General features: G+C 39.0%; 2 protein-coding genes across 2 annotated transcripts in view; both read left to right on the top strand.

Moving 5' to 3' along the window:
• LOC106138519 (mitogen-activated protein kinase ERK-A) overlaps positions 1-13,531 on the top strand; it is a 51,446-nt gene that overhangs the window by 13,020 nt on the left and 24,895 nt on the right. The window lies entirely within an intron of this gene.
• On the top strand, positions 230-2,373 carry LOC132904428 (loricrin-like). The gene is made up of 2 exons (XM_060954814.1): positions 230-298; positions 487-2,373. Exons 1-2 carry the CDS (start codon positions 230-232, stop codon positions 1,366-1,368), a joined length of 951 nt encoding a protein of 316 aa, XP_060810797.1. The 3' UTR covers positions 1,369-2,373.

The raw sequence follows: 13,531 nt of genomic DNA on the forward strand, positions 1-13,531 counted from the left end.
GCGGCGCGGGTCCCGGGACTGCCATCTCGGGATCGCCGATCTCCCGGCCGGCGGAGGCTTCATTTTTGCTTCGGCGGCGGCGGCGGCGGCGGCGGCCTCCGAGCCGCGCTCCGACGCCATCGTAGCCGCGCGCTGCAGGGGGCGGCGGCTTGCTTCCGTCACCGTCAGGTCCGCCATAGACCCCGACGACGACGGCTCCTGTGTGGAGGAGCGGGACTCCTCCTCCCCCATGTTGATGGCGCGCGGCTTCTTCTTTTGGCCTTCTTCATCAGGGCTGGCCGGCCTCTTCAGGAGGGAGGTAATTACCCTCCCCCTCGGCGTTCCCATATCGACGGGGGGGAGTGCAATCACCCCCCGCCTCGCTGAGTCCAGCGCCGTCAGGTCGGCGACCGACGGGGCGACCCCCCGCACCTCATTCTCTTTGAGGCGCAGGTATACGGCCATCCATTGGGCCAGCCCCGGCGACAGCCAGTTCCCCTTCACTAGCCGGACGAGAATCTCCGCGTCCCTCTTCATCCATCCCTTTGGGGACAGGGACGCGAGGGGCGCGGGTGTGGATGCGGCGGCGAGGGCGGCGGTAGCGGCGAAGGCGGTCCTGACTGCCGCGGAGGCGGCGGTGGCCGGGGTGACGGCGCTGGCGGCGGCGGTGGTGGTGGCAGCGGCAGCGGCGGCGGAAGAAGTGGCGGCGGCGGCGGCGGCGGCAACGGTGTCAGCCGCGGTGGCGGCAACGGTGGTGGTGGTGGCGGCGGTGACGGTGGTGGTGACGGCGGCGGTGACGGCGGCAGTTACATTATATGCTGCTGCGGTCGTCGTCGTCGCCGTGTTGGTGTTCAAAACTGCGGCGGCGGGAGCCGCGGCGGCGGCATCGGCGGCAGAGAGCGCCGCGGCGACAGCAGCGGCGGAGACGGCGGCGGCGGGCGCGTGAAAAACGCCCGTCGGCGTAGCATACGCCGCTGGTGGCGTATGCGTTTGGGCGATGTCGGGGGAGGGGTGCGGGGGACCCGCACCTACCCCTTCCCGGGGGGGGGGCTCCATTTCGGAGCCCGGACGACGCGCGGGAGTGGAGTCGCTCCCGAGCAGCCGAAGGAACAACGGGGCCGACTACCCAACCCCTTTTCACCGGTGAGACCCGCTGGTGGGAGGCCGGCTACTTGGGGGGTGCGAGCAAATCAGTCCCGAAGTCCTGGCAGGGGTTTCCGCCGGGAGCTATCCTCTCCTACGCAAATATTGTTTGCGGGGTGTTGGGGGGGCGTGGCTACGTCTTCCCCAATCGCGGAAACTGAAGTCGGCTCGTACTCGAAGAAATTGTTCTTGAAGCGACTGGCGAATCCTAGTGATTTTTTTATCGTACGCGCCTCTTTTATATAATTTCTACCTGTTCATGCATCACACTTTGGACGAGATTACGGGCTCGACCAATGAGAGTCGAGTATTTTTTTAGTGGAGGGGATGGAAGAGCGCTATGGAATCTAAGTAGTATAATTTTCAGTGGAGGGGAGGGCTCTGGTAATCTGTCTGGCATTCAGTCACTTTTAATGTATGGTACTAAATAATAGACGTATAAGAATATTAAAAGTGGCCGAAGTTCTCTGTTGCATTTTTAATAATTTTTCTGTGACGATATATTATTAAAACATGCAAACATTTTTGTTTTGTCCATTTTTGTTTGAAATCTAGACAGTTTAACTAATATACTTGATCTACAAAATATAAAACAATGTTTCCTGTCTAGACTATTTTTATTATACTCGATCTAGAATATTTATATTTAATATATATATTATATTAATAAGATAAGGGAACGTACCCATACTACGTATAAAAGGATCCATTTTGTTATCCCCGCCCCTCCTCCTTTTCTGTGATCCTCTGATTCTCTCTGCGATATTGTGTACGTGATGATGAAATCCCCCCCCCCCCCCCCCCCCCCTATGATCAAGTGCGGTATTTTAAAAGACTGACCCATCCGCCTCTGAACGGGTCACGTAGTATGGGTACGGTAATTTAGTTTATGATGCCTATATATTTAATAAGGAAAATTTCCAAGCGCTGTGGACGCCAAAGCGGCAGACATATGAATATGACTTCAAGGTATAAAATGTTGAGAATTGTGCGGACTATAACGCCTACTAGGCCCTGCCTAACAGTATTACCATTTCAAAGATTTTTATGATTATTACTTTTTCTCCATACAAAAAAATAAACAGTATTTTTTTTAAATATGAAAATGCACTTTTTAGCAAAAACCTTATTAACAAAAGTCAAAGCTATTGTTAAAAGGAGTATGTAAAAAAAAAATCAGCGTGATAGCTGCACTTTGATCCCTAAGTCCACCATATACGATTTTCGAACCAGTGTGCGTACGTGAGTGGAATTTTCCAAATATCATGATGAATACCTAGTAGGTCAGGGCCTGAACGACCTTATTCATATCCGCACACGATATCCGTAGATATTTTTGCAATTCACAATCCTGTTGCCAGAAATATTCCGGCCGTCACCTAGTCCAATATAATCCTGAATACCATTAGTGGATGGTATTTTTTCCACTATCTGACCTCATTTGGCGTTATTTGGTTTTATTGATCAGGAGGTGGTGTTTTGTTTTCGCAAAGGTATGGTTAAGTTTGCGCAGAAACTGTTATTTATCGTTATTTTATAGCTCGTGACTTCAGTCAAGTTCATTCATTCAGTCAAGTCAAAGACATCTTTTCAGTACAAATTTTCAATGTATCGTTCTTCATCCTCCTCCTCAATTGAGTCTCACTTTTAGAACTCTCACCGTCTATGACCACGATCACTACGACCCTGATGAGATAAAGTCTGGTTTTTACACGAAGCGACTCATGTGGTCTAAATGTAAATACCCCACAATGTTTACTGTCGTCGTAATAGCTTTGGTTATCAACCAAAATCCTTTAACTCAGAAAAGAAAGAGTGCAACCTATACGTCATGGCCCTTTTAAATAAATCCTTACAGTTTATGTATCGATTCAATCAAATAGATTCTTATAAAATCTTTATACTGGGTTATTCACCTGGGAGATAATGTGCAATCGTGTAAAAGGAGTGCAGGGCGTAATGAATCGCATTTGTTCGGCCATTACATGAAATGAAATGCCGGCTTGAACTCATCGTGTATCCGGAAGTAATTTTTTCTTTTTCAATTTCGGTAGAGTTTCGGTGAAGTACACGTTTTGGCTTATATTCTTGTATTTTGTTCACATCTTTTTCTTCACTTCTCCAAATAATAAGATTTCCATAAATTATTAGTCAGCGTCAGAAGATGACGACTATTTGCTCAGATAAAGTGATATATGAGTCATTGATAACAACGTTACACTTGCTAGATTTGTCGCATTAATTTATATTGCATTTGTGAAACAAAAAGCTTGGATTTTTCAAATTCCAATACATCGACCTTCGTCAATCATGTTAGCTTTAAGAGGCCGCTATCATATCCTGCCTCAGTCTGAATTCTTAGAACTGTGAGACTGACATCTTTGCGGCCGATTGTATTTAAGATAAATCACTGTACCTTAAGATAAATGCGTCCAAAGCGGCTGGATTTTGCTTGCTTGGTAGATTATAATGGAGGTAAGAATTTCTCTAACTCACGTTCATTCCCAGGCTTAATGTACAAAGTTTCATGGGCAAACTCGGCCAATTTATGTAAAACACAGATTAGTTGTGTGCACATTAGACGCGGTCATTATTTTGCGTAATATTGTGGATTTTATTTCTTTATCACATTTTTGTCTTTGAGTGTCTTTCTCGCCATAACATCATTTAAGATTAATCTAAGTTGTAAGCTTAAAAGATCGCGACTCATGATAGCGTTAAGGGAAGTGCAACAAAAAAAGTCCGAAATTCGTGCTTGAGCGGGGTAAAAAGGGAAACCTCGTCGCGAACAAAAATATCTAGTCTTATTATACATCCTAACTATGTATGATTTGTTGCGTGCTCATATAAGGTCTCGTCTCTTACCGGTTTTGCATTCCCGCGCCTTTCGTCCCACTGCACACGTTATTTATTCCGCTACACCGCTCCCCCTAGGCCCTGCACGGAGAACCAGGCTTCTAATGCCAAGTGAAGCATGAACTTTATTATTAATTTGTCACTTCGTTAACCCTCATATCGTATGCAAATGCTATGATTATAGCTTTAAATTTCATTTGATAGTGCTTCCATCGAACTGTGTGTATTCAAATTAGACTCATTTGTTTCTCAATCGAATATTCAAAATAGAGGTTTTATATTCTAATTTGTTTGTTGTTTTTTTAATAAAAAACTTTAATTCAAATTTTTGTTAAGTTACGTACATAAAATCACGCCGCTTTTCCGGTAGGCAGAGACCATATCTTCCCATTTGGATCCACTATCCCACGATCCCTGCATACTTCTTTCGCTTTATCCACATTTACAACTCTCTCCATGCAAGCTCGTCGGTTTTCATAATTTGTTTAGTTATTTATGGTCCAATAAATCGGTTAATTTGTAGAGTGTAATTCTCGTTACCTTCTTAACTAGTCGTTTTAAAGTTTTAGCTGAAAACTTAACTAAGTCTTACTTAACTAACTTCTTAACTAGTCGTTTTAAAGTTTTGGCTGAAAAGAGTTAGCTAAGATATTTAACATGATATTTAAGATCTTTAGGGGGACAAGTATCTTTTGTCCTTCTATGGTCGTTTCCTATTATTTAACTCTTCTGGAAACTACACTCATTGAAATGCTGTTTATAAGTACCTATTCACTTCGCAATTCATAAAGCTTTGTATTTGAGTTCACAGATTGCCAAATGCACCCACGCTATCAAACAGCACTCCCAATTTCCACCGGAATCCGGAATCTATCATTGCATCACTCCAACTAGAAAATCATTCATATTCACCGACGGCTTTCGTTTCTCTTGACACCGGAGTACCGGTTCACCCATTTTATGAAAATTGAGACATAAAGTTCGAAGGTATTTAGAAATTTAATTGTCTGTAATGCATACTTATCAAGAAACAAATATGCACGTAAACACAGAATAAATTATAAAGTATTTGCCCCTTTATTTGCACACATGTACAACGATAATTTTGAAGACATTTTGTGACACTATTTTCGGACACTTTATTAATTAAATAAACACGTTAAATGATAATTTTCCTCTGAGTACTAAAGTTGCGTAAGCAGGTCAGGAGTATCTGACATCTTAATTATCGAAATTTTCATAAATTCTTGCTAAATATTAAACAGCATTTTTCAAATAATGGTAGCTAATCATTTTACTTTTAGGGTTTCTTTTAATAGAACATATGGAATACATGTATATATGTATATAGACATAGTTACAGGGATGCAATGAGTTATAACTGTCAAACCAAACATATACAAGAACAATTAGCTTACAAGTCATTTCAATTGGCAATAACCGTGTTATCCGCCAACCTGCTATCACGGCAATGATGGCACGTAATAATGCTAGAACAAGTGCCATTTTGTACGGCTATCGGGCGCCGGGGCGGAACGGTATCACGGTGGGGTGAGCAGAACGGCCCGATCAAGGTCGCAGGTGAGGGGTGACAAGGGAAAGGTATAATGTCATTACCTACACAAGTGTCGATTTGCCGAAGTGACGATTCATCAATTCGCCCTACACGTTAACGGCGTAGGTAAACAGATTTGCCACTTTAGGTACGGTGATTGTAGTTTTATGATTTATTTATTTTAGTTTAAATGGCTTTAGTGTAATTTTTTGATCTAAACAATGCGAAACTGTTCGGCTATTAGCTAATTGTCGATTTTAATTATAAAACCAGTTTTTATCTAAAAACAATAAAAATTTTCATTTGATATAATGTCACTTCTCACACTATATCACCCCTCATTTTTGCATTGGTGGTTGAAAATAAAATAAACGGAAAGCGTTTTCCAAACTGTAATGAGTTACGGCCCCATTCAGACAAGCCGGCTGGCAAATAATTGAGTTTGAGACATTCTTTAATTGAGTTTATCCCTGGTTCAGTTTACATTAAAGAGTGATGATATCCATATCCCTGGTTCAGTTTACATTAAAGAGTGATGATATCCATGTATCTATACTGTGGTATGTATTATGCTTCTATAGATACAATATTTTCTTTATGTGTCAATTTCAGAATAAATAGTAAACATACACTTATGGGATCTGGATGTGCAACCATAGCCTAATATTTGACGGCCTTTGTGGCGCAGCGGTAGTACTTACGCTTGCCTGTGACACCAGTCCCTGGTTCGAATACCGTCCAGGGCATGATGAAAAAAGAACTTTTTCTGATTTGCCTGGGTCTTGGATATTTATTTTTATAAGTATTTACTATAAAATGTAGTATCGTTGAGTTAATATCTCGTAACACAAGTCTCGAACTTACTTCGGGGCTAACTAGATCTGAGTAATTATCTGTTAGGTTTCCTTGTAAAGGTTGCAGAGGTCAGACGGAAGTTGCTTCGTGTGAAAACCTGACTTACTCGATCCGGGATCATGGTCTTAGAAGCAGTTCGGGCTCCTCTCTACTCCAGAGAAGTGAGGATGATATCCACACATACGTATGATGCTTCGACTAAGGGATAGGCTTATAACCTTGGGATTCCTCTTAGGCTAGCAACCTGTCACTATTTGAATCTCAACTCCATCATGAAGCCATACAGCTGAACGTGACCATTTAGTTTCATAGAGATTCTGGGCTCTGTTTACCCCGTAAGGGATTTAGACGTGACTATATGTATGTATGTTGTATCTTAATACATAAAAGCCTTTTTAGTATATCTGTCTTAAATATAAAAAATATTTTATTATTATCTAGTAAGCAAGCCCATAATACGCTTATTGTGAATGATGCTAAGAAATAGGAATAAATCCTTTAAGGCAAATCATTCTTGGTATCCTAGATAATATAGTTTCAAGTAAATTGTTTTGGTATATAGTTGTAAAGTTACATAGTTATTATTGTTCTAGGAATAATGTTAGCAACACTTTGGTAACTAAAGTTTATAAGAGTTATTGAAGCAGAAACCGATAAATTGATATTGAAAACACAAATTACAACAGCCTTATTTGTTGAATTATCCGATATTGTAAGACCGAGCTACATAAATCTATGATAAAAAGTCCTCTCTTATCACATGTCAAAACCGCTAAGAACCATTCTTGGACCCAACTAAAGTATTCATATTTAATTTCTCAGTGCTATCTATGTGCCGTGTGGTTCCCGGCACCAATACAAAAAAGAATAGGATCACTCCGTCTCTTTCCTATGGATGTCGTAAAAGGCGACTAAGGGATAGGCTTACAAACTTCTTTTTTAGGCGATGGGTTAGCAACCTGTCACTATTTGAATCTCAATTCTATCATTAAGCCAAATAGCTGAACGTGGCCATTCAGTCTTTTCAAGACTGTTGGCTCTGTCTACCCCGCAATTGATATATGTATACGTGACCATATGTATGTACGTATGTATGTATATGTGTGCTATCTATGTATTTACATTGTTGACTCTATTAATTAACTATGCAATTTACGAGCCAGCCACGGCCCCGTGATGATCAGTTCAATTAACCCTAATTAAAATATTATTACAAAAAGGGCGTTAAACTCCCAACGTGACGTCACATTTCTATGGCAATCGCGCGATGATCAGTGCCATTAATTATAAGTCCATAAAAGCCCTGTAGAGCCGTCAATGGGTCGTCTTTGTTTCGACTGAAACCGACACTGGCCTAAATTCCGGGCGTATCTCTAGCGACGATATCAATTTGATTTAGATTGGGTTCATTGTGAGCCTTGCCTTATTTATCTTGTTAAACCTTCATGGTTTTGATTTCAATTACGAACACCCTGTATTCGGCAACTCGGTCTTCTCAAGACTGATGGCTGTGTCTACCCCGCAAGGGATATAGACGTGACCATATGTATGTATGTAACACCCTGGCTGAATGATGAAAGATGTTTTTCCTCGCCGGAAGAGCATCAGTTACTCAAATTCAAAATTTTTATTCAAATCTTTTGGTTTCACAACATTGGTGGACGTCAAATTACTACCGAAACTAATATACAAAACATGACCGAGGTAGAATTTGGAAATGCGCATCAAGCATTTTGATAAGCCACATCTTAATGCGTAGCCTCACAAGATATTTGTTTGGCAATGATAACCACGCTTACTACATTATGATTCATCATACGTATACAAAAATTCATGACGTCATTCACTACATTAACACACAACTAGTGTTGTGGTATTCTTTACGTCAACTCAGATTGACTGCAAATGTCTGCAAATCATCAGGGTTTTTTTTCTGTAATCCTGTTAGTTTATTTTTACCTTGCACGTGTAACTATGTTTAATGTGGATAGCATCATATTTTTGAATTGATTCATGAATGTGGTTGAGGTTTGCGAAAGAAACCATTAATTCTTAAAAAAACAGCATATTACTGCTGTTTTTTTTTTCAAAAGAATCATCAGCAATAACATTTTTCGTCATATGTAAACGAAAAAGCATTCACAGCATGCTTTGATAACAAAATAAAAAAAAATAACTTACTCTACTATAAATTCCCTATCCTTTTTGCAATAAATTCTTAGAGAAAAGTTACACATAAAAAACTTCCTAATGGACCATTCAACTATATTTTAATCTAGTTTTTTTGCGAGGAAAAGATTAGTCGCTTAGCAAAAACCTTACCCCTTTGCCAAAATGGATTCCAAGAAAAAGCCACTAAGGTTCCCATTAAATGTCGTGTAATTAAGATTCTTAACAGAACAAATTGAAATAGTTTGGCTTTTATTAAATCCTTTTGTTGGCGAACATAAATAGCGAGTGCAAAATTACCTTAATAGAGGTGTCATATAAGACTCAACTTAACGCGGAAATTAAATTTATTCGGAATGAACTGTATCATTAGCGAGGTAGTGTAGAGTTGAGATTAGAATAAATAAATTAGTAATGTATCTTTTTGATAAGGGAAACCTAGTCGTATTATAATTTGCCTAAGTGTTCCCCTTTCCTTTGCTCGTCGGCTCTCCGTATATTTGACGTAGCTCTAACAGCTATCTAACTTCTTTAGTGTACAAGCACCCTAACTGTAAGATATTACTTGACAGAGCTTTTATGAGAATAAATTTCGGAATCGCGTGGTTAAGGAACGGTTTCGAGGCGCGGCTGACTGCTAATAGCCCATTAGGCGTGCGCCAAACGCGTCAATACTCAGCACCAATTGACGTTATTGGATGTTACGTAACGTAACAGATCGCGTTGCAAGGAACATCGTGCCGATGAGGTCGATTTTTGTAGGCTGTGACACAATATTATGGACTCCTCTTTTCAACATACATGCATTTTTATGCGTGGTTTTCCACGCCTCTTTTCCGGAGGGATAGGATACATCTTTCCAGTAGCCATGAACCCTGCATATTTATAAAACGTTGACTATCTGCGCTTATAGTCTTACTTTCTGGAATCGTCATCAAGTTAAGTACTGACTATGGGTTCTCTCTACCCCACAGAACTGGAATAATATTCCAATTTTAATGGTCTTCCTCGAAAGAAATAAAGATGTGATATGTGTATGGTAAAACGCCGTTAATAATGGCTGGTACAAAACAAAATTAGTAACAGGCTGATTATTTGTATTTTAATTAGGTAAATCAGACCCCCGGAAATAATAAATTGCATTAAAAGATCGATCGGATAAATTTCCTACTATTAAGTTTTCATAGCAATAAAATATATCAGAAATTGCCATGAATAAATTCTCTTGCTCCGACTTAGAAATCGCTCGAAATCCTCAATAGGTTCTAAATGTTCCTCATTTCGCGAACCATTAAGGGAAGGTAATATTAATTAGCCAATTCATTACTAATTAGCCGCCTTACGGTTTTCGGTTGGTTATTGGGAACTATTTGTTCTATATTTAAAAGCTTTGGTCGTGAAAAGGACGCGCAAGTCCCATAGTATTGAGCCGCCAATAATGTGTTTTATGATAACCTTCAGCCACCTTCTATTTTATTGGAAACCACATGACTGGTTCTACCGATCCTATATACATACATATAATCACGTCTATATCCCTTGCGGGGTAGATAGGGCTAACAGCCTTGAAAAGACTGATAGGTCACGTTCAGTTGTTTGGCTTAATGATAGAATGGAGATTTAAATAGGTTGCTAGCCCATCGCCTAAAAAAAGAATCCCAAGTTTATAAGTATATCCCTAAGTCGCCTTTTACGACATCTATGGGAACGAAATGGAATGGTCCTCTTCTTTTTTTTGGTGCTGGGAACCACACGGCACTTCATCCTGTCCTCCTCCAAATAAAACCTACTTAATTAGGTTTAAGAAATATAAAATATAGGCTATAAGGCTCCGAGAAAGCAGCTGCTGTAATACATAAATACTAACATTTCTCGCTCAGCAACGGAAACTTTTCAGACAACAATTTTATTTTAACAAGGAGCATTTCGCCTTAAGTAATTAACAAGCTGTTGACAGAACATAAGTGACTATTTCCATGGTAATTACGTCGTCAGAGGCTCCCTTGACAATTTAATGAAGAATCTCAAAGACTCCTTTGACGAACCTTTATTTATCTCATGTAATAAATATGGCCATTATCATACTAAATTGAAAGTACTACATACATACATATAATCACGTCTCTCTCCGTTACGTAGAGGACAGAGCCAAGAACACGGTCAGAGGTAGGGTTTAAAGATTTAATTGAGATTTCAATAGCGATCGGTTACTTGCCCATCGCCTAAAAAAGAATAACAAGTTAATTAATTAGCCTATATTAGACGCCTTTTCCGTCGTCCTTGGCAAAGAGATGGAGAGGTCCTATTCTAAGGGAACCACACACTTATTTATATTAAAAATACCACCAACGCTTTATCTACATATTTTATTAATTTATGCACTTCATCATTCTGTTTTCGCATTTATCATTCAACTAGGTTTAACTTGCAGCTTCGCCCGCGCGACTTTAGCGCCATTTACAAAAAGCAACATATTTAGCGCCACCTACAAAAAGCAACATATATAGCGCCACTTACAAAAAGAGGCTAATTAGTGGCCGCCTACATAATGCGACCTATTTAGCACCACCGATAAAAGAATACTGATTTTTCGCAAATCCCACGGGAACTATAGTTTTCACCGCGATGAAAATTAACCTACCTGTGTATGTCCTTCTTAAGACTCCTTAATTATATTTACTTACGCAAAATTTAAAAAAAGAAGATAACGTGTGAAGAAATACCAAACAAATAAACTGACTTTGGGATGTTACATACGTTTATATTTTATTGGTTGCTAGGGCTAGCTCAATCTGAGCATTATATATTTATAAGCTGAAAAAGAGTGCAGTGTAGTAAAGTCGCCTGTATGCTCTGATGGTTAAATACTTCTTTTTTTTCAAACTTTCTAACTAATGATAAATACCTATAGGTTCTAAAGATTTAAAGTAACTCTTTTAAAGAAAATTTGCTTAAGACGACATGTGTGTCTGAAAAGTTGCACAAGTAATTATATCACGTTGTGGTTGCTCTTGGCTTGAAAGGGTCTCAAAAGTTTTCCGGAATGTATAAGTTAAAAGGTCTGTGCTCCACTGGGACATCTATGTATGTAATGTAGGTAACTGAGTGCGTATTCTCGTTTCAATCTTCATAAAAGGGTTGTTTAAGGTAAGTTTCGCTAGACGCTCTCTTTATATTTGTCATGTTATTTTATGTTTATTGGAATACATCGCATTTTTGTATTATGCACGAAATTTTAAGTAAAATCGATCGTCTTGAATTACCTCTTAAAGGTATGTGGGTACCATGGGCTGGGTCTATCTGGATTGGTTTCAATTTTAAAAACTTTATGACAGACAAATTTATATGAAAATCCTAAACTGTACAAACAAAACTTTAATTAGAAGATTTTAAGTTCAACATGACGAATATGTCTAAACATACAATAACATATTTTATTAACCATCCTGTCTAGAAAGTTTGTTCTCACACTTCTAAAATCTGTGAAGCTTTTAGGCGACATTACAGTAGCGGTTTCAAGTGATTAATATATTAACTAAAAATATCGTAAATTCCATTCGTATTTTTCAAAAATTAGGAGGTCACAATATGTAAAGTTTGTAAGAAGAAACATGATTAGCTGAACATGATAATCATTTTGGTCGGATTAGCATCAAATATACAAAGAACAGCTACATAATATAATTTGCCAAAAAATTATAAAGACAACGAATCCAAAAAGCTTTATCAAAAAAAAACTTAATTCGGAAATGTTACCTCAATATTTATATTTTTATTAATATTCAATATCTTAAGGTGGAAAACATTATTATGAACATTCAAGGGCCAAAAAAGAATTCAGAAGTCTTAAAGAATTAATTTCATTTTGAAGAAAAGTAATAACGAAATTATTACGAAATGAATTAAACTGCGTGCAGTCTAATGGCAATTCCACCTCAGGAACTTTAAATAATAATCTTTCCTCTCTCACAATTTGAATGTTGTACCCTCTAAAGGTGTTCTTTGTTCCAACAATGATGTTGCATTTAGAGCCGGGTTTACTGCTCTCTCAGCGGAAGCACTGGTGTGCAAAAAGGAAACAACGGCTTTAGGCAATAAGTCACCTTGCCACCATTGTTTTCTGAAATTTGATGAGGTTTTAATTATCTAGAATAAATTACGGGAAATTGATTTCATAGCATTGCTGTTGACCGATAGATTTTTGTTTATTGACTTTATCAACGTTGATTTCTTATTTTGTTTCATTAGGCCATAGAAAAATCGGTCGATCTAACGGGGTTAGCTAACACAGACATGGTTGTATTTGCAAGCCCGCGTTTAGCTTATGAAGAATCTTTAATTTTAAAAATATTAACGGCCAGTTAAAAATCTAAAAGTATGAATCAACCTCAAATCGCCAATTGCAATACTAATAGAATTCACCCGACTTTTTAGAATGATTTCTGAAATGTCACCAAGAATCCACGAGATGGTGTCTGGAGACAAGTTATGGCAATACGGGTACCGCAAACTTAAATTATACCAAAGAGATTACTTATTACATAACAAATTATAATTTTTATCGAGTTGAAACAAAAGTTATTCGAGTCCTTCAATAACTAATGACATCTATTACCCACAAGAAGCTATCAACAAAGCATTATCCTCGTAAATGTAGAAACTTGTATGACTGATCTTGAGTATCCATTAAGGAAATTAAAGAACGTTGGAAATCTTCAGTGGGATTATCAGAGCATTAGCTACGGACGCGGCCATCGGATAAATCGCCAGCTTAGAATCGGATCCTTGGATCGGTAATGTCTTAGGTTAGAGGCAAATTCCAAACTAAATAGCAATCGCGATTTTGCAAGTTCGCATCCATATTCTTACTGAAGTCCGGAGTTGTGTTAGGCGTAGATTATGTCGCGAATACTGAACAACTTTTCAGGTAACTTCACATTCGTATTTCTTATTTAATGCTCATAAAGTCATACA

This window comes from Amyelois transitella, chromosome 5, assembly GCF_032362555.1.
Source record: "Amyelois transitella isolate CPQ chromosome 5, ilAmyTran1.1, whole genome shotgun sequence".
NCBI lineage: Eukaryota > Metazoa > Arthropoda > Insecta > Lepidoptera > Pyralidae > Amyelois > Amyelois transitella.